General features: G+C 42.2%; 1 protein-coding gene across 1 annotated transcript; it reads right to left on the bottom strand.

The window, feature by feature from the left end:
• Positions 1 to 151: 151 nt before the first annotated feature.
• Positions 152 to 21,452, bottom strand: LOC139542716 (cAMP-dependent protein kinase type II-alpha regulatory subunit-like). Its single transcript, XM_071348488.1, has 10 exons — positions 20,118 to 21,452; positions 7,768 to 7,803; positions 5,788 to 5,924; positions 5,389 to 5,495; positions 4,400 to 4,553; positions 3,377 to 3,478; positions 3,195 to 3,269; positions 3,035 to 3,100; positions 1,720 to 1,858; positions 152 to 1,043 (listed from the first exon to the last, which is right to left on the bottom strand). The coding sequence occupies exons 1-10, from the start codon at positions 20,365 to 20,367 to the stop codon at positions 922 to 924; spliced, it is 1,188 nt and encodes a 395-aa protein (XP_071204589.1). The 5' UTR covers positions 20,368 to 21,452; the 3' UTR covers positions 152 to 921.
• Between the last annotated feature and the right edge of the window lie 3,081 nt (positions 21,453 to 24,533).

The raw sequence follows: 24,533 nt of genomic DNA, 5'->3' as shown, positions 1-24,533 counted from the left end.
AACATTAATTAAATGTATATTTTCACCCCAACTTTAGTCAGGGATAGAGAATGAGAACTGGAAAGCCAGTGAGAAAACTGCCTGCAGCCTCAAACTATCCCTTAAAACCACCAACACACTGATAAACAGCAATATAATAAAGACAGGGCAGTTTAACAAAATGTTTGCTTTATTCTTATCCAGGACAACTCATTCAGAATGATCAAGGAGAAATAAGCACTATATTTTTCTTTTACATTGTCAGAGATGGTACTTTATCTGAATAGGTCAAAGTAAAACAAAATGAATATATAATAATACATGAATCAATACATGTGTGGAGTTAATGATAACAACAATAGCCCTGAAACATAGGGTATTCTGTGGTAATCACCGGCACTGAATCAATCAACAGTAGGAGAGCTTTCAGAAAGGACTCAACCCCAAAGAGGAAACACTTTTTATTGAAATAATATTTTATCAAAGCTTCTGTTCATCTTCATAAAATGTTTCTAAAACTTCTCTTTAAACCTTTTCATTTTTGGGGGCATTTTAAACTTTTTAATTTGTTTCTTTTTCACCAGGTGTCTGTGTGTGCATGTGTCCTTGGCTGAGGTTTGTGTGTGTGTGTGTGAGAAAAGGGCAAGCCTGTATGTGTGTGTGATGCCCTTGCTGAGCTGTGGTGGCGTTAGAGTGGTAACAGCAGGGACGTTGCTTTTTCAATTGGCTGGAGCAGGTTCAAGCAACTGAGAATGTCTGTGTGTGTGTGATATTTAGGGGTGAGTAGAAAGTGTGTGTACCTATGCGTGAGATTACAAAGGAGTGTGTTAAGCTAGAAAATGTGTCAGGGTGTAAGTGGGCGTGTCTCAATGTCTATGTATCTGTTCATCAATGTAAATTTGCGCATATGTGAGCGTGTGTGTAAGGCACGGAGAAGGGTGGTCATTTCAGGTCCATGCTGGAGCCGAACAGAGCCACCAGCTGTTCCTCGTAGTGGGTGATGTTCCTCTTCATGATCTCCTTACAGGAACCCAGCAGACGCTCAAACGCCTGAATGTCTATTACTGAAAAACACAGACAGAATCACTCACACAGCTGCACAACAGATAGATGGGCCCGTAATCATAAGGTGTCTCGGAGAAACAGCGCTGATCTAGGATCAGGTGCCCCCTGTCCATGTCATCTTATTCATTAGGATGTAAAAAGCAACACTGATTCTAGATTGACACTCCTACTCTGAGATGCTTTATGAATAGTGTGTACTGGTAAAGAAATAGAAATGCACTGTTGTAGCCTATGCTCCTGTATAGTTTATTTCCAAAAGTTCTTTGCCATGCTTAGCTTTTAACCACCACATGGGTTGAGCCGGATTTAGACCTTCCAGTCAAAACACTGAGATAAAACTACAGTAGAGCACACTACTTTCAAATTAACATTTTTGCACTCTACACCTGTAGAATTGTTAGATGTGTGTACACTTTGAAGTCATAAGAGAGATGACTATCTATCACTATGAGAGCATCACACTAACACCTGTTTGTCTGAGGGAAACATCTCTGCATTAGGTACTGAGAGACAGTGAAGGAGAGATACTCATCTAGAACACTTACAAGCCAGTAATCTGCAGTTAAGAGATTCAGGGAAAATACCACTCTGTCACACTGATGAACACCCACTCAGAGCCCAGGGCCTTTAAAATAATACATCTACACATATGTGTGTCAGTTTAAGTGGCCTTACCCAAGCACTTGACCTCTCCCACAGCATACGCTGATGCAGCGCGGGGCTTGTTGGTGACCAGTGCCAGCTCCCCAAAGTACTGACCCCTGCTACAGCGGGTGATCTCCACCTCCACATTATCCTCCTGGTTCACCTTTGTCTGGGGGAGAGAGGGGGAGTGAGAGCAGGGTACAGAAAAAGGAGAGGACAGGATGGGTTGGGGCTGATTTTGTTTACGATGATTTTAATAATTTGCCGCCGATTCAAATGACTGGTTGCTGATTTCAAAATTCACAAAATGTTTTATCATGGCACACGAGCCACGAAGTGCCAAGGAAGCCCAAACATGTTGTTCACTAATACATGCGTATTTAAGTATGTTATTTAAATACTTGGTGTATTTTCAAATAAATAAATGTGGCCAGATCAGCTACTTCTATTTGAAGTATTTTCAAATAACTATCCTAAAACTATTTTCAAATACTTTTCTCCAAATACATTTTTTCAAATACCCCTAGGAACAAACAGACCTGGGTTCAAATACATGGAGTATTAAATATTTGAAAATACATCCCAATATTCAACTACTTGTATTTTCTGAGAAAAAATATCCAAACTACTTCAAAATGTATTTGAAAGTAATTGAAATAACCTAAATATTATTTGAACCCAGGTCTGGATAGAGCCATGAGAAAATTAGTTTTGCTTTGTCATGGATATAAGATAGTACTTTTTTAAATCAATTTAATTGCACCAGCTAATACACAAGACAGCAAAAAATAACAAACGCACAAGAATGGAAATACAGACTTAAAGCAGCACATCAATGCATTCTAAAAATGAAAAAGCCTCAGTGTAAAACTTTGTCTTACACTGTTCGGTTTTATAAACAAAGTGCTGCCACACCATTTACTAAGAAATCAGATGGAGAAACTATTAGGATGAGAAGGAGTTCTGATGCAGGTACAGCCGTCTAGTGCTAGCTAACGTTAGGAACCATAGTTTGTTAGCTAGCTTAAATACGATTTTTGGGGGGGGGGGGGACACAACATTTTGTGGATTGTAGATTTTACAAATATTCTGATTCGAATCACTAAATGTTGCAGATTTTTTTTAAGGTACGCCATGCTCAACTTTTATTATTACTATTCATATTAATAATATGATTATAATTCAGATTATTAGTCATACCATCTTTGTGTTTGGGTGCAGGGTTAAGCAGTACATATGAGGAAAAAGAGAAAAACACAGGGTGACATGAACATAAAATAAAGCCACTTTTTCCACATTCTCTGGTGATGAGGCAGAAATGACAGGAGAAAACAATTACTCTTACTTTGCTCTTCATCATTATCTTCACGTCTCCGGACTCCACAATGTAGAAACAATCTGCCCTGTCCCCCTACACAGCAACACAAACCGTTTACAATTGTCCATGGTCATCATTACTAGTAAGCTTTACAGTAATACCAAGAGAATCTTGGAGAACATCCTACCTGCATGATGATGCGTTCTTCATCAGAAAACGTCTTCATTCCTAATACATCCACAATCTTCATCCTCTCAGATAACTGAGAGAGAAGTTTGATAAGGAAAAGCAAAGGGAGATATTAATATCAGTCCTACATTTTTCACTGTCGAGCTTCCTCAACTTCCTCCCTTTCCCCTCCCCCCTCACCTCCAGAGACTTCAGTAGGGGAACAGACTCGACAAATTGCTCGTACAGCCTCCTCTTTTTGGCGTTGTTCTTCACAATGAGCCTACGGAACGTAGCCCGGTCCTGGTAGTGCACACAGACAGGATAACACAATCACACCGAAACAAACTGTTTCATTCTCCTGCTATAGGTTACATATCTAACAGACGAAAGGTATGGATAGATGTACTAATCTTCTATAATATTTACCATCATGATTAATAATTTTAATAATAAATCATTTATTAAACTTTTATAGCACTTTTCATTACATAAAGAGTCTTAAAGACCAAAGAATCTCAAAGCACAAAATCTAAGATCTATCTCCTACACATTAAAGACCCACAACAGCCTCCCTGGCACCCAATGTATCACCTGAATGGGAAAAGTAAAGAAATAGCTGGAGTGGGTCTTTAAAAACACAGAACAAAACAGGAAATCCAAAGACAGTACAGAATCAAGATGGGCTAAAACTGCTTCTCCAACAGAAATCGCAATCAGACTTGTCGGCGATGTCATGGCGACATTGGCTAGCTAAGCTTATGAGTAGAAACACGGCATCGGGTCTAACGGTCGTCTCGCGCTGAACTGAGCATGTGCAAGCAGTAAAACTATTTTTATATCGATATGAAGTAGTTTGACAAAAATGAAAAATAGGTGTCAGTTTGTCACTCTCACGAGGTTGGAGTACTAACATATTCAACTACTTAAGACATTGGCTCAAATCTAGGTTGTGCCTTTAGATTGAGAAAATGTACAAATAAGGAACTATTTTTCACTTCTCTCATTGACTTTTCAAACCCCAAAAACTGTCCCGGTTTGTTTGGCAAGCGTTCACGGAAATCTTGCGATGTCTGGGTTTAGAAACTCTGTGGTAAATCTTGTATCTGTAATGCCATTATGTTTACCATTCTCCCTAGTGTCCACAGGGAGGTGCTGTGGCAGAGCACAGCAGTGAACTAGAGGTCAGAGGGTCAGGCCAGTGTGTGTGTGCATGAGTCTCACCAGGCCCCAGAGCGCCCCCTCCTGGGTGGCAATGATGGTGGCAGCACGGGGGGTGTTGTACATCAGTGCCAACTCCCCGAAGCTGCCCTTGTTGTCATACTGGCCCACACACTTTCCTACGCCATCAATCAGTACCACTATGTCATAGATTCCTCTGGAAGAAGAAGAAGAGGGGGAGGGAGAGAAATGAAGAATGCTCTAATAATATTTGAGCTCTACAAAATGTATTGTGTATAGTAATAACATAGGAGATATTTGCAGACTAATCTTCATCTATAATAAAGTTGATCACTGATCTAAATCTGCTGCAGTTAGTGATTTCTTTGTAAAAAATAATTGGAGTATTGGGCTCTACTCTTGGGATTAACCAACCAGGGGGAGAGGGACTAACAGCACGAGGAGCTCAGATCTGGGAATTTATTTGGTATTTTTGGATGATACACCATCTGATTGGCTGCCTGGGTTGCATTGTGCTGTGGTTGCCAGTGAGCATTAACTTTGTTTGGGGGGATTAGTATGATGATCACTTGGCTATGTAGGTGACCAGGGGGTTTCCCATGAGGCTTTGCAAGGCAACACACAGGGAGGGAATAGGTTTTAACATGCTTATGACGTGCATCTAGCCCTAAGCCTCTCAGGGTGAGGCACTAGCATGACTGAGGAGGGAGCTTAAGGTGCAGAGAATAAGCCCACTGATACGCTGTGTCAAAATGGCACCCTATTCCCCATGTAGTCCACTTTTTTTGATCAGGGCCCACAGGGCTCTGGTCAAAAGTTGTTCACTATATAGGGAATAGGGTGCCATTTGGGAAACACCCATGAAGCCTAGGCCCAGGACACATGGCGGAAACAACAACTAGTAAAATAAGGCTCAGGGGGGACTTGTTGTGAGACGGCCAATTGTATTGTGGTATGTTTGGTATGAACGCTGCTTTCTAGTGAATGCCTTGATTGTAACGATTCTGACGAAACCGTGCACGCACACACACCTCTCGATCACGTAGAAGTTGTCTCCATCGTCTCCCTGGTCGATGACATGCTCCTGGGGCTGGACGCGCAGTTCAAACATGGCGTCCAGGACTTCTGAGATCTGTTCCTGTGAGGGAGGAGAGGGCAGCAGGAGGAGGGAACGAGGATGATTGAGAACAAAGACAGAAAAAACTACTCAACTTAATAATGGACAGAGTGAGTTGTGCCTGTCTGGCAGCTTGTGTATTACTGAGTGTACCAGTCAGTAAAGACCAGGAAACCTTAACCTTTTATGAGTCAATGTGATCTACAACCCATTAGAACAGAAGTGCATACGACGGTGTGGCCCGTTACACTCTAATAGCCTGTTGGGGTTTCCTGTCACTGTGTGGTTAAAACTTCTGTCTCATCTTTTCTACCTGTTCCAGGGTCTTGAACAGTAGAATATCTTTGCAGGCGTCCTGCAGTCGACAGCGCTGCACGTCTGTTTTAGGATGCACCACCCTCGGCTCCTCCACCTCGTCATCGTCGTCTGGGTTAAAGGCCTCCGCGCACACTGGCGTGAGAACACTTAGATTGTAACAAACACTTGGGGGGTAAACAGAGATAGCCAGCTTGTAGTCCTAAAAAACTGAGTTACCTCTGGTTTGTTCAGCCATTCCTATGGTGGAAATGAATGGTGACAGAATGGGATTTTGGGATAAATGCTGAAAATAAAGTCTGAGGTTAACACAAGCTTAGATGTTATATGTTTTGTTTTATGAGATAATATCAGTCAGTTAACATGACCTTTATGTGCTGCATGTGCTTAAAGTTTTGATTACATCAATTATTCAAAATGTACAAAAAGTAAGATCTCCTAAGCCTGTGTTACCACAGAGACCTTATTTCCGGCGTTCATACAAAAACGCCATTCATTTCCCAATAGGCTTTGGCCAACGAGCCATGGCGGAGTTAGTGCCTACAAAAATATGCCATTACTATTGCCATCTATTACCACTTAGACTAACAGATGCTTGGGGGGTAATCTTTAACACATACTGGGGGAACAATATTACCGTAACACTTAAATTTGAACATGGTGGGGCAAAGAGTTCTAACTTATACTGTAACACATACGGGCCTGGGGGCACAATATTAGGACCAGAATCAACACACCTAAAGACTCATAGTAAGGGATTACTCGGTGTGCTGGACACTGAGGGAAAACATTGTAAACCACGCTCCAGGGGACTAATATCAGTGTGACACACACCTACTAGTTATCAGTGTTCAGTGATACATTAAGACAACCAGTAACTTAGTGTCAACACCAAGCAGTTATAAAGAGGGCAGGTAAGATGACACCAGATCAAAGCACAAACACTTAATATGCAAACAAACATCGCGGCTGCAGATTATATTGGGGCAGTACTATTCAAAGTCGGGTGGGTGACCCCCGGAATTGCAGTGGGGTAGGCAAAAAAAGTTATACAGTGCCTTCAGAAAGTATTCATACCCCTTGACTTATTCCACTGTTACAGCCGGAATTCAAAATGGATTAAATAGATGTTTGTTCTCACCTATCTACACACTATACCCTATAATGACAAAGTGAAAACACATTTGTAGAAATGTCAAATTTCTTGAACATGAAAATGCAGAAACATCTCATTTACATAAGCATTCACACCTGAGTCAATACTTTGAAGCGCCACCTTTGGCTGCGATTAGAGCTGTGAGTGTTCTTGGGAAAGTCTAAGGGCTTTGCACACCTGAATTGAACAATATTTGCCCATTATTCTTTAAAAAAATTCAAGCTGTCAAGTTGATTGTTGATCATAGCTTGACAGCCATGATTAATGATTAATCATGTTAACTATTATTGAAAGATGGAATGAGTACATGCAACTTATGTGATTTGTTAAGAACATTTCTACTCGTGAATTTATTTAGGCTTGCTTGCCATTAAAAAAAAATGGGTTGAATACTTATTGACAAAACATTTGATTTTTAAAATGTATTATTAATTTAAAAAACATTTCTACAAACAAAATTCCACTTTGACATTATGGGGTATTGCGTGTAGATCAGTTACAAAAATGTGGAAAACGTAAAGGGGTGTGAATCATTTTTCCTGAGAAAGATCATTTGAAAAATAAAAATATTGAGTAAATGTATGTTTTGGTTCTAGAGAGATTAAAGTGTAGCCTAATGAACTGAAGTTTATTTGTTGATGTGAAAACAACAATTTACAGATTTTAAGGTTGTGCCATTAGAATTGAGGTGGAGACGCCAGCTATACTGGCGAGAAAAATGGGGTACCAAGAAAATTGGACGAAAAAAAAAAAAACTGGGTCCCTGCTGAAAAAGTTTGAATAACAGTGCATTAGTGAGTAGTGACATCAAACAGGACTTACCTGACACTCTCCGGTTATATCTGCTGGGAGGAGGGGCTGGAGAGAGGGAGGGAGAAAGGGAGGGAGAGAGTTGGTTAACACTCTCTCCTGTTCACAGTTCACACTTCGCTGCAACTGTAGAGCCTGTGGTTACGACCTCTGACATCGCTAGCACTCTTGAAACGGCAGAGAAAAACAACTCAAACACATCTTCTACACTGCAATAAAGCCAGACAAAATAATACACAAAAGTTGAATTTAACAGCTCTTTTATGGATTTTGAAGCTGATTAAAAATGGCATGACCATTACACAGGTGCACCTTGTGCAGGGGAAAATAAAAGGCCACTAAGATGTGCAGTTTTGTCAAACACCACAATGCCAAAGATACCTCAAGTTGAGGGAGCGTGCAATTGGCATGCTGACTGCGGGAATGTCCACCAGAGCTGTGGGCCAGGGAATTAAAAGTTAATTTCTGTACCATATACCACCTCCATATACCATGTTGTTTTAGAGAATTTGGCAGTACGTCCAACCGGCTTCACAACCGCAGACCACGTGTAACCACGCCAGCCTAGGACCTCCAAAATGAGTCTTCGTCACCTACGGGGTTGTCTGAGACCAGCCACATGGACAGCTGATGAAACTGAGGAGTATTTCTGTCTGTAATAAAGCCCTTTTGTGGGGAAAAACTAATTCTGATTGGCTGGTCATGGCTCCCCAGTGGCTACGCCCCTGCCCAGTTGTGAAAAACATAGATTAAGGCCTAACGAAATTATTTGAATTGACGGATTTCCTTATATGAATTGTAACTCAGTCAAAACGCTGAAATTGTTGCATGTTGCATTTATATTTTTGTTCAGTATAGAAAAAGTGCATCATTGTCAAACTCTTGCACTATCGCTTTAAGATCAGTGACAAGTTACAACATATTTCTAGCCAACAGAGCGAGCATTGGTGCAAATGAGAGCCTCGAGCGCACAGCCACCGCTTGCTCCTCATCTCCCTACAGTGCAGTGGCAAGCATGTGTCACGTTTCAGATGGTGTTAACATAATTACATTTTCATGGATTTTTAGAGTAGAATATATTTTTTTAAAGTCACCTCAGTCGTTCTACAAATAAACATTTCCCAGGGGGCATGTGCACGGACCCCCGCAGCAAAGAGAACCCCCCCCAACCTTTGCCACCGCTGCTCAAACAAATCCTAGGGGAAACACTATAGTCACATTAACATAATGGTTGTTTCAGTGTCATTATACTAAAGTGCATTTGTGGGAACCAGGGGATGAGTGTAGACTAAGTGTGTCATTGTGCAAGGACATGCGTGTTTGCATGTGCTGTGTAAGGAGAGTGTATGAAGTGCTCTTGCCCGTCATCACGTGTGGGGGATAGCAAGTGCCTGAAGTTGCCATGACAACAAAATACAAAGAAGACCTCATTGCCATAACAACCTCTCCCTCCTGAAACCACTTCTTCCTAAGTAATAGGTCCCCCCTCTACCCAAACACCCACTCCCATAACGACGAGACGTTATCACTGTCTGCTGGCCTTACTAATTGCAGCTAGAGCTAAAGACAATCAAAGTGGTACTTGTTCGTTGAACAGACTTCCCTCACCCTTCCGCCTATTGCTCTCTCCGGCTTTCTCTCCTCTCAATCCCCACTCACTCATTGTCTGTCAGTCTCTCACTCTCTCTTATTCCCTCCCTTTTTCCCTCCTTGTTCATGCCCACCCCTGTAAAAAAAAGAAAGAAACCATGATAAAGTGGAAAAGGAAACAAATGCAAAAAGGAATGAAGTGTTTGTGCTCGCTGGTTACGTTCTTGCAGCCTTCGACAGCCCCCCGTGCAGTTGATCAGACCTCAACGCCTGGAGAAGAGTTTCTCTTGGCCCCACATGAACATGACAGAGCATCATCTCATATGCACAGACAGAGTGACTGTTTATAAAGACAGGGCTGTGAAGCAGCAACCAGTGTCAATGGCCATTTGGGCAGAGCAGGAACACACAAGGACATTGAGAAGGGAAGTGTAGTTGTGTGGCTGGAGGGTGGGGGAGTAGGGGGAGACTGGGGGTTAAATCAGCACGTGCTCAGTGTTGGCATACTGTTATGGTTAGAGCACCGCAGGGACAGGACAGGGGCGTCTGTGTCTCCAAACCAACATGACTGACTTTGCCTCCGGGGCAGAGCCAGCCATGGAAGCAGCAAGAACAACAGAGGCGGCTAGCCTGGCAGGGAGCTCTCTCTTTTAGATACTGCCACAGCTGTATACACCTGACTCCCCATGAAAACAATCTTTATTGCAGTCAAGGCTGTCACACTGCTCAGATCTCACAATGTCTGGAAAAGTGTATCATCATAACTCAGGAACCACATTAATAAATATATAGTCTGAGATATGAGATGGCACAGCGGCAAGAGATGAGCTGGAAGGCGAGTCCATAGAAATGGAATGAATAGAACAAGGTCCACCCATTATGCCATCATTGACTTGAATGGGGACACCCGTTCTATTCATTTTAATTATTGGCGAGCCATTGGCTACTAATTCCTTGACGCAGCCATAGTGGACAGGGTGCCAACTCAGACGCAGCCATAGTGTCTGCTAGCTTGTTGTTGATGCTCCTCTGTGCTGATACAGGACATCTCTTCTGCTAATCTAATTGTTTTGACACAGCCTCCTAACCAATAATCAGTGAGGCCCAAGCAGGGTTGGGTAGTAACGGATTACATGTAACTGGGATTACATCATCTGATTACAAAAATTAACTAAATCTAAAATCTGATTACAGTTACATTATTAAAAACAGCTTATTAGTGTCGGGATTACTTCATCTCATGACAAGAGGAAATTGTCATTCCTGTCATTTTGCACACCATCAAGACTTATCACATGCTCTCAAAGATTCTATTGTTCTGCTGATCGCCCATCAGGTGTGGATGGCCTCTTATGGTAATAGGCTATATTTTGAGTTGGCCATCTAGCTAACTACTTCCTCAACTGGTGAATTAACCCCAAATGAATTAGCCTGTGTGATATTAGTGCCCAAAAAGATGTAGAATAATTCATGTCTATTGAACCCAAAAATATATCTAAAAATTCTGGAACCTTTATTGCCTAGTTATCATACACCGAATTCATGACAAACGCTGGTTCAGGTTGCACATCAAGATATCTGGTGTCATGCATTCGTGCCTGAACATGTTGTTAGAATCAACTTTATTTCTTAAAACATTACGTTTTCGTAGTCTAGTACACATGTGAATGAAACACTTTGAAAGACTACAAATGTGTTCAATTGCGTGACCCCACTGCAATTGTGGCGCAACCAAGTCATGGGCTGGTGCCACCAATTTAAAATGTTAGTTTGGAGCCCTGTGACTATGCTCTTACACATCAAATAGAATGTGTGAATTATAGGATATACTCTCACGCTAGTCCCCATTTGGAAATGCTCATGTTACTAAGCATTTTTAAAATGTTGTTAGATTCATGTTTTAAGTATGTCTGGGTGTTAAAAGTGAAAGTAATTCAAAAGTATTCCAAATGTAATAGGATTACATTACTCATTCTGAGTAATTGAAAAGGATTACGTTACTGATTACTTTATTTTTCAAGCAACTGTCATCAGTAACAGACTACCTTATTCAAGTAACTCTGTGCCCAAACCACAGACAGTGAAGTATGAACTAAGGCTAATCTTGTCTATGTTCCATCTTTATTTTTTATTTAAACACATGGATGTAGCCTACTCACTGCTTGTCTCAAGAGGGCCCATCTGTGTGTGGGTGTGTGTGTTTTTCCCCTGTATGATTATAGGCTAGGCCTTTCATTTTTTAAATTATTTCACCAGGATAGTCTAACAATTGAAAATGTTTTCCAGGGAGACCTGTTCAATTTCAGCCCTGGTCTTGCTCACACACACGTATGTTAATGCAAACATGTTCCAAAAAGCCCTGATGATGGGTCAAGGAGCATTGCCATGGTCTGCATTCACTCCTAGACCGCCATGCAATCAACAATGTGCATTTATATTGCTAGACGTCACCAGTCAATGTGGCACATCCCAAAATGCAGTGCTCAGCACTCTTCGACAGCACTGTATGGACTAGTCACTAGGCTTGTGTAATGAGTAAATCCACACACACACACACAGTGCAGTCCACCATTTTCCCTGAACATGAGGATGATGGTGTGGCAAGGTAGCATATACAAGTGTTCATGCAGTGTTCTGCTTTAGAGACTTAATAACTTTGTCATGTTTTGGTAGCAGATTGTAGAGGCCCCAGCCACACAGTACAACGAGACATGCTTAGCAAGGACCGCTGAAAATAATTTGTCTTATTGTATGTCAGTGAAATTGCTAGGGCAGGCCAAACACTGGGAAAAACATGTACTTACGGGTCTAATTTTCCCACACCCACCACAAGTTTACCACTGTGTGATGGAGAACATTAACATTACACACACACATTGTGTTTCTGCTCTTTGCAAGAGGAGGTGCTGAGGTACAAGAGATTACTCTGAATTTTCAGCTTGACTTTCAACTGTCGTACTCATGGAAATTAACTATATTTTCTCCCCATGTCTTTTCCAGCTTTCCCTCTCCCCTGTCAATCTGCCTCCTTTACTACACCCAACACTCACTTGTCCCCTCTCTCCACGTTTCCCCCCCTCTCATTCTCCAGACTAGTCCTTAAAAGGAGAAGTGGCCTTGTCCTGTTTAGAGCTTGCGTTGTTAACCCCTTCTGGACTGTCAGTGATGGGTTAGCCCCTATATGTCAGAGCTGTCTGGGTGCCAATTTAATGGCGGACACGCTAGCTAGGACCTTGGCCAAAGACGTAACAACTCCCCAATGGAAGGCTATAGCCTAAGGCAAGAGAAAGACTTTAGGAGGAAGAGCAGTGGAAGGGTGTGTGGTCAGAGAGACAGTAGTGGTGGTAACAAAGAGCACTGACTCACTATCTGTGCCCATTTAAAGTAACAAAGGCTTCCTGAACCCACATTATCAGGCATATGTTTAAAGTGTAACAATTGAAAGCATGTAAACTATCAAATAAATACTAGATGGGTAATGGGATTGGGCAGAATGCCTAGCAACCAAATATGAACATATTGGCCTTTACAGAGCTGTGTAGACTAGACTTGCTCCTGAAAAATCAGAGTGTGGTGCTGGTGCCAGGCTGGTGGATGTCTAATTTTACCAGCCACCCGCTTCACCACAGTACTGTTGAGATTCTCTCTTCCAGAGCTGACACACACAAATGTTGATTTTTGCATATGGGTTTTGGATTGAGAGAAAAAATAAATGCTTGCAAATGCTCTGTGTGACCACCTGCCAATGTAGCTGGTAGCAATAGACATTCTACCAGCCAACGCCAAAATCTACCAGCATTTGGTGTGTGTTAATTTCCCACCCTGGTGCCCTTTCAGATAATAAATTATTGAAGCTATGCAAAGATGCCTGTATCAAAGCCACTTGTGGATGGCTGAGGACTGAACTATTACTGAACCCCTGCGCTTTATCTACTGTGTGATTAGGCAAGGTCGCTGCCTGTCCACTTTATTCACACTCCAATGTGTTTGTGAGGACAGCGCCAAGGTTGCCGGCCCAGTCTGTATTCCCTCTGCACTGACAGGACAAGGTCACCACAAGCCAACAAATTTGTTCTATGTTTGTTCTGTGGGGGGTGTCAGACATCTTCCATGACCATTTTTATGTATTGTAGCCTATACGTCAAAAATGTAGTTGCTTGGGATAAAGGCGTCTGCTAGTAGAAGGTCATACATAAAAAATAAAATTGTTTTTAAATATATGTCATATATAAAATGCTATAATAAATACCAACAAATCTATTTGTTAGAGAGCCAGGCCCTGAAGGCCCCCCCAGCATCTTTACAGCGACTGTCTGGTGATCCCACCCTCACAGCCCCTTTGTCCCGTTAAATCGTACAAATGACATCTTCTCCCTAAACCACCTTGTCTAATCAGATTGAGAAGCTATCCTGTTCGAGAGGGGAGAGAGAGAGAAAATGGAAGACAGTCAGGGACGGACAGCCATGACGGTCTGTTTTCAATTTGATTTCAATTTCAATGTTGATATTACTGTGGACCGGTAGCATCCTCAACTGAAAGGTTAATTGATGCACAAAGACAGATTATTAACTATCTAAGTGAGATAGTTAAGAAAAGCATGCAACAAGAGAAAATGTTTGCAGTCTTACTGTTAGCCATATCAGACTGAGGTTATTATGCATTCCATGACAATATGTTATTAGAATGATCCAAAAGGATGGTTTCCACATCCTGCAGTGTAGGGAAGCCGCATAAGGTCCACGACCAAGTGACTAAACACGGTGACTGCCCGTCTTTCAACGTGGTGACTTCATATGGCAAAAATGGCATATGGGAGAGCGGGCCGTGTGAAATGCATATAAAAGCGAGGATGTAATTTTCCTTATTTTTCTGCCACAGGAAATGGGCAGGGAATGAGGAAGTGCCAAAGTTCAGATGCTTTTCAAAACGTGACTAATAAATGAAGCAGTAAACTGCATGCATGCCTAGTTTGCCTCCCCATTCACACTCACAGGGAGAGACGGGGAGCGGCTTTAAAGCCAGTATGGAGTGTGGCTCAAGGGATGCTATCCATTAGATTAGCCTAAATGCACAGTCTGGACTGGTAATTAGGTCACCTGTTGCACAACTGACAGGGACCACATTTTCCCTAGTGATGGCCGGGGGGGGGGGGGGGGGGGGGGGGGATTGCTATAGTAAAGTATCACAATATGGGCCCAATCTCTGTCCATGCCACATAAGACTACCTGACATTTGTTCATTTCTCTTCTCAATGGCACCCGAATGGGTTTTTCAAAGTTTGTATGTAATGCAGAAATACTAGGATATTTCCAAGAGTGTATTTTCAAACTTCTGTGACAGAAAGAAAATGTAATGTTTTGGCATGTTCCTGGCAATCATGCAGCTGGGAGTTGTATGGCCTGTTCATGGGATCCAAAATCTGTTTACAGCAAACCTGAAGCAAAGTGACCTCACAATGGTCTGCTGTCTGTCATGTCTTCATTCAGGTGACTCATCTATTCACAGGGCCTTATAATGCCCTATCAGACAAGCTATGAAGTGCCAGTATAAACCATTCCTTCTCTGCCTATACAAACTCCCTCTCTTAATTAGAGGTCGACCGATCGACCGATAATTAATCGGCCCGATTAATTAGGGCCGATTAAGTTTTCATAACAAATCGGTAATCGGCATTTTTGGACACCGATTATGGCCGATTACATTGCACTCCACGAGGAGACTGCGTGGCAGGCTGACTACCTGTTATGCGAGTGCAGCAAGGAGCCACAGTAAGGTGCTAGCTAGCATTAAACATATCTTATAAAAAACAATCAACCTTAACATAATCACTAGTTAACTACACATGGTTGATGATATTACTAGTTTATCTAACTTGTCCTGCGTTGCATATAATCGATGCGGTGCCTGTTAATTTACCATTGAATCACAGCCTACTTCGCCAAACGGGTGATTTAACAAGCGCATTCGCGAAAAAAGCACTGTCGTTGCACCAATGTGTACCTAACCATAAACATCAATGCCTGTCTTAAAATCAATACACAAGTATATATTTTTAAACCTGCATATTTACTTAATATTGCCTGCTAACATTAATTTATTTTAACTAGGGAAATTGTGTCACTTCTCTTGCGTTCTGTGCAAGCAGAGTCAGGGTATATGCAGCAGTTTGGGCCACCTGGCTCGTTGCGAACTGGGTGAAGACCATTTCTTCCTAACAAAGACCGTAATTAATTTGCCAGAATGATACATAATTGTGACATAACATTGATGGTTGTGCAAAATAACAGCAATATTTAGACTTAGGGATGCCACCCGTTAGATAAAATACGGAACGGTTCCGTATTTCACTGAAAGTATAAACGTTTTGTTTTCGAGATGATAGTTTCCGGATTTGACCATATTAATGACCTAAGGCTCGTATTTCTGTGTGTTATTATGTTATAATTAAGTCTATGATTTGATAGAGCAGTCTGACTGAGCGGTGGTAGGCACCAGCAGGCTCGTAAGCATTCATTCAAACAGCACTTTCCTGCATTTGTGCTTCAAGCAATGCGCTGTTTATGACTTCAAGCCTATCAACTCCCGAGATTAGGCTGGCAATACTAAGTACCAATTAGAACATCCAATAGTCAAAGGTATATGAAATACAAATGGTATAGAGAGAAATAGTCCTATAATAACTACAACCTAAAACTTCTTACCTGGGAATATTGAAGGCTCATGTTAAAAGGAACCACCAGCTTTCATATGTAGCTTTTCTAACTTTTTCAAGCAGAAATTTGCTTCCTGCAACACAAATTCAAAAAAGTTCTGGGACACTGTAAAGTCCATGGAGAATAAGAACACCTCCTCCCAGCTTCCAACTGCACTGAAGATAGGAAACACTGTCACCACCGACAAATCCACTATAATTGAGAATTTCAATAAGCATTTTTCTACGGCTGGCCATGCTTTCCACCTGGCTACCCCTACCCCGGTCAACAGCACTGCCCTCCCCTCTGCTACTCGCCCAAGCCTTCCCCATTTCTCTTTCTCCCAAATACAGTCAGCTGATGTTCTGAAAGAGCTGCAAAATCTGGACCCTTACAAATCAGCCGGGCTAGATAATCTGGACCCTTTCTTTCTAAAACTATCTGCTGAAATTGTTGCCACCCCTATTACTAGCCTTTTCAACCTCTCTTTCGTGTCGTCTGAGATTCCCAAAGATTGGAAAGCAGCTGCGGTTATCCCCCTCTTCAAAGGGGGGGACACTCTTGACCCTAACAGCTACAGACCTATATCTATCCTACCCTGCCTTTCTAAGGTCTTCGAAAGCCAAGTCAACAAACAGATTACCGACCATTTCGAATCCCACCATACCTTCTCCGCTATGCAATCTGGTTTCAGAGCTGGTCATGGGTGCACCTCAGCCACGCTCAAGGTCATAAATGATATCTTAACCGCCATCGATATGAAACAGTACTGTGCAGCCGTATTCATTGACCTGGCCAAGGCTTTTGACTCTGTCAATCACCACATCCTCATCGGCAGACTCGACAGCCTTGGTTTCTCTAATGATTGCCTCGCCTGGTTCACCAACTACTTCTCTGATCGAGTTCAGTGTGTCAAATCGGAGGGTCTGTTGTCCGGGCCTCTGGCAGTCTCTATGGGGGTGCCACAGGGTTCAATTCTTGGACCGACTCTCTTCTCTGTATACATCAATGATGTCGCTCTTGCTGCTGGTGATTCTCTGATCCACCTCTACGCAGACGACACTATTCTGTATACTTCTGGCCCTTCTTTGGACACTGTGTTAACAATCCTCCAGGCGAGCTTCAATGCCGTACAACTCTCCTTCCGTGGCCTCCAATTGCTCTTAAATACAAGTAAAACTAAATGCATGCTCTTCAACCGATCGCTGCCTGCACCTGCACGCCTGTCCAACATCACTATTCTGGACGGCTCTGACTTAGAATATGTGGACAACTACAAATACCTAGGTGTCTGGTTAGACTGTAAACTCTCCTTCCAGACTCACATCAAACATCTCCAATCCAAAGTTAAATCTAGAATTGGCTTCCTATTCCGCAACAAAGCATCCTTCACTCATGCTGCCAAACATACCCTTGTAAAACTGACCATCCTACCAATCCTCGACTTCGGTGATGTCATTTACAAAATAGCCTCCAAAACCCTACTCAATAAATTGGATGCAGTCTATCACAGTGCCATCCGTTTTGTCACCAAAGCCCCATATACTACCCACCACTGCGACCTGTACACTCTCGTTGGCTGGCCCTCGCTTCATACTCGTCGCCAAACCCACTGGCTCCAGGTCATCTACAAGACCCTGCTAGGTAAAGTCCCCCCTTATCTCAGCTCGCTGGTCACCATAGCAGCACATACCTGTAGCACGCGCTCCAGCAGGTATATCTCTCTGGTCACCCCCAAAACCAATTCTTCCTTTGGCCGCCTCTCCTTCCAGTTCTCTGCTGCCAATGACTGGAACGAACTACAAAAATCTCTGAAACTGGAAACACTTATCTCCCTCACTAGCTTTAAGCACCAGCTGTCAGAGCAGCTCATAGATTACTGCACCTGTACATAGCCCATCTATAATTTAGCCCAAACAACTACCTCTTTACCTCCTGTATTTATTTATTTATTTTGCTCCTTTGCACCCCATTATTTCTATCTCTACTTTACACTTTCTTCCACTGCAAACCAACCATTCCAGTGTTTTTTTTACTTGCTATATTGTATTTACTTCGCCACCATGGCCTTTTTTATATTTTTATTTATATATATATATATATATATTTTGTTTGCCTTCACCTCCCTTATCTCACCTCACTTGCTCACATTGTATATAGACTTATTTTTCACTGTATTATTGACTGTATGTTTGTTTTACTCCATGTGTAACTATGTGTTGTTGTATGTGTCGAACTGCTTTGCTTTATCTTGGCCAGGTCGCAATTGTAAATGAGAACGTGTTCTCAATTTGCCTACCTGGTTAAATAAAGGTGAAATAAATATGTTCTGAGCAAGGAACTTAAACGTTAGCTTTTTTACATGGCACATATTGCACTTTTACTTTCTTCTCCAACACTTTGTTTTTGCATTATTTAAACCAAATTGAACATGTTCCATTATTTATTCGAGACTAAATTGATTTTATTTATGTATTATATTAAGTTAAATTAAGTTAATTCAGTATTGTTGTAATTGTCATTATTACAAATATATATAAAAATCGGCCGATTAATCGGTATCGGCTTTTTTGGGTGCTCCAATAATCGGTATCGGCGTTGAAAAATCATAATTGGTCGGCGTCTACTCTCAATACACCCCCCAGTTCTATCCTCCCCCTCTTTAGAGCTCATCTATTCCTCTTCATCTCCCAGTCCAAGGTCACTGAGGAAAAAATGAAATGTGCAAAAGATAGGCAATTGGTTCAAATGAGCCCTAATGGCACTTCTACTTCAAGGGAAATAGGATTGATGCAACAGTTTGTTTTCAAAACTATACCTTAATTAATTTAAGTAGCTTAAAAGGGGAAATCTACAGTTCAAAGAATAACAAAGCGGTCACACCTCCACTGATTTGGTAAATAGCTAAGGGACAGGGCTGGAGAAATGTAAGCACAGACATAGCTATGAACACAAGGACTGACCATCCATGAGATCAAAATGACAGTTTTAACCATGTGCTGAGGCTACAGTATACAATGTTTAATTACAATTACTTTGTTCACGAAGGAGTAAAACAAGCTTATATTTGGGGTTCTGACGGGGTTACACAATTTAACTAATCTAATGAGGCATTTATATGTTTTAGTCTTCAAGAATGTATGAATTTAAGTCAGAAAATTTATGTAGCAATCGCAGAATAGCCCCTTTCAACTATGGAGCTGAATATTACTTCAGCTACGGTCACTTGCACAAACATGCTACAAAACTTGATTATCCTCAGTACATCAAGTTCGACGATGGGAACCCTATCATGAGGACAAACAGTCTGCTATAATACACCAATAACATTAAGAAATGTCCTAGTGGGTCAGTGTCTGCCTCTCGGGGGTATGAGAGGAGTTGTGTTATGCATGAGATGGTTTCCCCACTAAGAGCGGAATTCAAATAGATGTGATTGTCATTACAGATCTGTTTGCACACACCCCACACATAAAACCAATGAGGTAATTGCAATCTCACAACCGCCAAATACAGCCAGAGATTAAACTGAATTCCAAGTCATTCCCCAGCCAATGAAAACACATTTAGGAATTGCTGTGATCACAGACCGGAGCTCATTGACAAAAACAGAACGTCCATTCATAACAAAACAGCCCCTGAAAAGCAATGCGATCTGGGTCACGTTGCTCTCTCAGCCTGCAGAGAGCAGCGGACTTCCTGGCATCTTATGTCCGGGAACAGCCTGGGCTGGCAGATGTTATGCTGGTCACATCTTGTTTCTGTAAATAGGGTTTTCATGGCTTGGGTATGTGGTGAATGCACTTATGTCATCATTGAGGACATTAAACAGTAAGATCAGCAGGCATCTGATATAACATGTCTAACCTATATAACGTCACAGACAGGATTGCAGCCATAAGTCTTACTAGTTTAGTTAGGGTTCACCAACTCCTGTCCTGGAGTGCTACTGGGTGTGCAGACAGTCCAATCCATCTGTACTCAACCCTATCAAATCAGTTTCAAATAACCAACTACGCATGATTGTATTCAGTTTGGGGAATGATTAAGTGAATCGGCCTCATCAGGCTGCAACTTACGCTCGAAATCAGACTCATCGGACCCGTCTTCATCGTCGCCATTTGACTCTGTTTGCATCGGCTCCCCATCGAACACCACTCCCTTCCCGAGCTTGACAGCAGCACCGCCCCCATCTTGGCTTCTGGTGTCCCGCAAGCGCGTGAAATATTGCACGGCGAATTCCACTAGGTCTGTTGGCCTTTGTCGAAGCACCTCCACAGTGTAGCCTTGCAGCAATTCCGTCAATCCCACCGGTATCTCGATACTCATGACTGTTTTTCGATGGTGCTATCTAACTAGAAAGATGTTCAGGTATACTGTGTTTTTCGTACAAAAAAATATATGAATTCAATAGCCGTCCATGTGTTGCACGCTACAGCTCCTACTGGGGGGAGATAGCTGACACTTACAACAGCTTCACAAAACTGGGTTAGCTTGCTGACATTGATAAACAGTTAGCGGGAGGTTGCAAATTTGCTTAGCTAGCTAACACAAATGTTCAAGCAAGTAACGTAGTGACACTGTCGATGGAAGGCCGGTCTTGTTGTGTAAAGAAAGCAATATAACCCCAGTGACGTTAACGTTCGTTTATGATATCTGAGCTGTCAAGTTGGGTAACTAGATAGCTAACTGCTGCTATACCAAGCTGACAAATTAGCTCGATGGCTAATAAATGGATGCCACAAATGATAACGTTAGTAGTTAGCTACAGTAATGTTACTATAGTTTGTTCCCTCGCTGTCCTCCCCCTGTTCTCTTTATTTCGCCTCCTCCTTTTCGCTCGTTTCTTTGCCAGGGTAGCGACCAAACCCCGCCAGCTAGTGGTATATCCAATCAATATCCGATCAAAAACTTAGCTGATCAGCGAACAGGCGATGTATAGTACACCACCAGCCAGCAAACGTTAGCATATAATTAATGGGTGGTCTGGGACTTGTTACGCTAGCTAGCTAGATTAGCTAACTACCGAACTAGCCAGTTGGTTTCGAGGAAAGAAGAAACATCTAATTAAATATCCGAAGTATTTCGCCTTCGTATTAGACGGATAAAGTAATGGCGGCTAAAATCTACCAATAACGTTCCTTAAGCTAAATGCCGGTAGCTATAACTAACAGCTGACTTCTTATTGCTGAGTCCAGGCAGACAGTTCAGTTGCAGCAGACAATCCGAGCCCGGCTTATTCCAAGCCCCTGTAGACAAGGAGCGACAGGAACAACCCAAACGTTACCTTGAATCCGAATTACCCAGTGTTTCTACAACGTTAAAATAAAAATGTGTGGCATAAATATTGGTAACGACGTTACTCGTGATTTTCGGTAAATCTGTTTCTACCTCCAGATGAGGCTCTTCTTTTCGTTACTTCGGGGTGAGTGGTAGACACGTTTGATTGACATGCCAATGTACCAATCCAATCTAAGACTCATGACACGCAAGGATCAATTAGGGGATTCGATTAATTCCCCGGGTGAACCGGGTTAACATTGAATACATTCGATTTTGAACCGGGCTTCCTCCGGGCGTGAGCCGGGTGCCCCGTTCTGGCAGACGGGGAAGTCGGCTCAAAAGAAAAGTGACAGGTAAAAGCTGCAATATGTAATATTTACATAGAAATGTGAGTTATAGATCTGTCATTCTCATTGAAAGCAAGTCTAAGAAGATCTGTTCTATGTGTGCAATTTCCAGATCTTAAGTTTCGTTTTTGCATCTTTTACTTTCGGATTTGTACACCATCTTCAACTAGCTGAAAAGACAGCATTTTTGGTTATTGAAAATATATTTCACAGCGGTTTAGATGGTACCATGATTCTCTACATTATGCATTGCTTTTTTTGTCACAAAATGAAATTAGTCGAACTATTCGAATTTTTGCATCCAGGAAATGGCTGAGCGATTTCTGCATATTGCACCATTAAGTACTTGGAGTAATGAGTTTGATTATTTCGATAAAGTGATTGCTTTAAATAAAACATCTTTATCTGCCTTCCCAATGAAAATAGATGCATGTTTCTGAACGATGCACCATGCTGTATTGTTGACAACAGGGCCTGCTCCAGGCATAAGTGGTTGCACATGGTTGTGCATCAGCATTTTTTCTCTTGTTATGTCAGTCACTGACAGTCACTCAATTAGCCATGTCAGCTAACAATTTTTTGATTGGTAAATTAGTCTAGCCAGCTATCTAAACTTGTAGTAATCATGTCCGAATACCAAATAGGCATGCAGGGCACATGCCGGGGCCCACGTGGATTTTTTTGTTAGTCACACTCACTCAGACATCATTAAATACCAACCAGGCGGCATGCAGAGCACATGTCCAGGGGCCCTGACCTCCAGGGGGCCCACATTGATTTTTTGTTAGTCACGCTCACTCTGATATCATTAACATGGCATACGTCTAGGCAAAATGTGTAGAATTGCCAGAAATTAGGTTTAAAACTGAAATAATGTCTCTCTACCCCATTGCAAAATGGGAATTGCAGGAAATTAGCTGTAACACTGCAAACATATTATCTTTCGCTTAGGGTCTCCAAAAGGCTAGCACCGGCCCTGGATGACAATATGACCGAGTGCTGCAGATTACTGTTTGTTTTGAGCAGGCCATGCTTCCCTCACGGCTTCATCCGGTCACGTGACCGGAAATGGCCTGGTTCAAACCGTGGCAGCTTCATTTGTATTTGTATTTATTAAGGATCCCCATTAGCTGGTGCCACGGCAGCAGCTACTCTTCCTGGGGTCCATAAACATTAAGGCAGTGATATACAATTGAAAATATTACATGACATTACATTTCATAACACCTTTCACAACACATTAAGTGTGTTTCCTCAGGCCACTACTCTACTATCACATATCTACAATAGAAAATCCATGTGTATGTGTGTGTGTGTTTAGAGTGTGTGTCTTATCATGTGTATGTGTGTCTGTGCCTGGTGTGTGTGTCTCTACACAGTCCTCCCTGTTCCATTTTTTAAAATCAAATTCTGCTGCTTGCATCAGTTACCTGATGTGGAATAGAGTTCCATGTAGTCATGGCTCTATGTAGTACTGTGTGCCTCCCATAGTCTGTTCTGGACTTGGGCATTGTGAAGAGACCTCTGGTGGCATGTCTTGTGGGGTATGCATGGGTGTCCGAGGTGTCTGCTAGTAGTTTAAACAGACACCTTGGTGCTTTCAGCATGTCAACACTTCTTACAAAAACAAGTCGTGATGAAGTCAATCTCTCCTCCACTTTGAGCCATTTAGATTTACATGCATATTATTAATGTTAGCTCTCAGTGTACATTTAAGGGCCAGTTGTGCTGACCTGTTCTGAGCCAATTGAAATTTTCCGAGGTCCCTCTTTGTGACACACAACTGAACAGTAGTCCAGGTGCGACAAAACTAGGGCCTGTAGGTCCTGCCTAGTTCATAGTGTTGTTAAAAAGGCAGAGTGCTCTTTATTATGGACAGACTTCTCCCCATCTCAGCTACTGTTTTATCAGCATGTTTTGACCATGACAGTTTACAATCCAGGGTTACTCCAAGCAGTTTAGTCACCTCAACTTTCTCAATTAACACATTATTTATTACAAGATTTAGGGTTTAGTGAATGATTTGTCCCAAATACAATGCTTTTAGTTTTTGAAATATTTAGGTCTAAGTTCTTCCTTGCCACCCATTCTGAAATTAACTGCAGGTTTTTGTTAAGTGTTGCAGTGATTTCACTCGCTGTAGTAGCTGACATGTATGGTATTGAGGCATCCGCATACATAGACACACTGGCTTTACTCAATGCCAGTGGCATGTCATTAGTTAAGATTGAAAAAAGTAAGGGGCCTAGACAGCTGCCCTGGGTAATTCCTGATTTTACCTGGATTATGTTGGAGAGGCTTCCATTAAATAACACCCTCTGTGTTCTGTTAGACAGATAACTTTATCCACAATATAGCAGGGAGTGTAAAGTAGGGAGGAGGGATGTACGTTAGCTAGGGATGTACATTACACTATATTAGGCCCAGCCTTTGGAACTTTGATTTTCCTAGATATGGCTACTAAATTGTGATCAAATCAAATCTTATTTGTCACATGCGCCGAATAAAACAGGTGTAGTAGACCTTACAGTGAAATGCTTACTTACAAGCCCTAACCAACAATGCAGTTTAAAAAAAAATACAACAACAAAAAGAAATTAAAGAGCAGCAGTAAAATGACAATAGCAAGGCTATACAAAGGGTGTACCGGTACAGAGTCAATGTGGGGGAGCACCGGTTAGTCGAGGTAATATGTACAGCCGGCTCCCCTGCCTCCATCGGATCGTCGGGTTCCCGCGTCCCAGACGGCGACAGGTTACCCTGCATCAGCAGGGGTGACCGGTCCGCTCCTGATCCCCGAGATCGTCCCTTGGGTTGGTGTCCTGTGGCTGGTGCCGGACGCTCCAGGGAGGGGGTACCGTCAGG

The sequence above is a fragment of the Salvelinus alpinus genome, chromosome 17, assembly GCF_045679555.1.
Source record: "Salvelinus alpinus chromosome 17, SLU_Salpinus.1, whole genome shotgun sequence".
Classification (NCBI taxonomy): Eukaryota; Metazoa; Chordata; class Actinopteri; order Salmoniformes; family Salmonidae; genus Salvelinus; species Salvelinus alpinus.
Note: the sequence above shows the minus strand (reverse complement) of the source record. Positions and strands in the feature narration are given on the sequence as shown.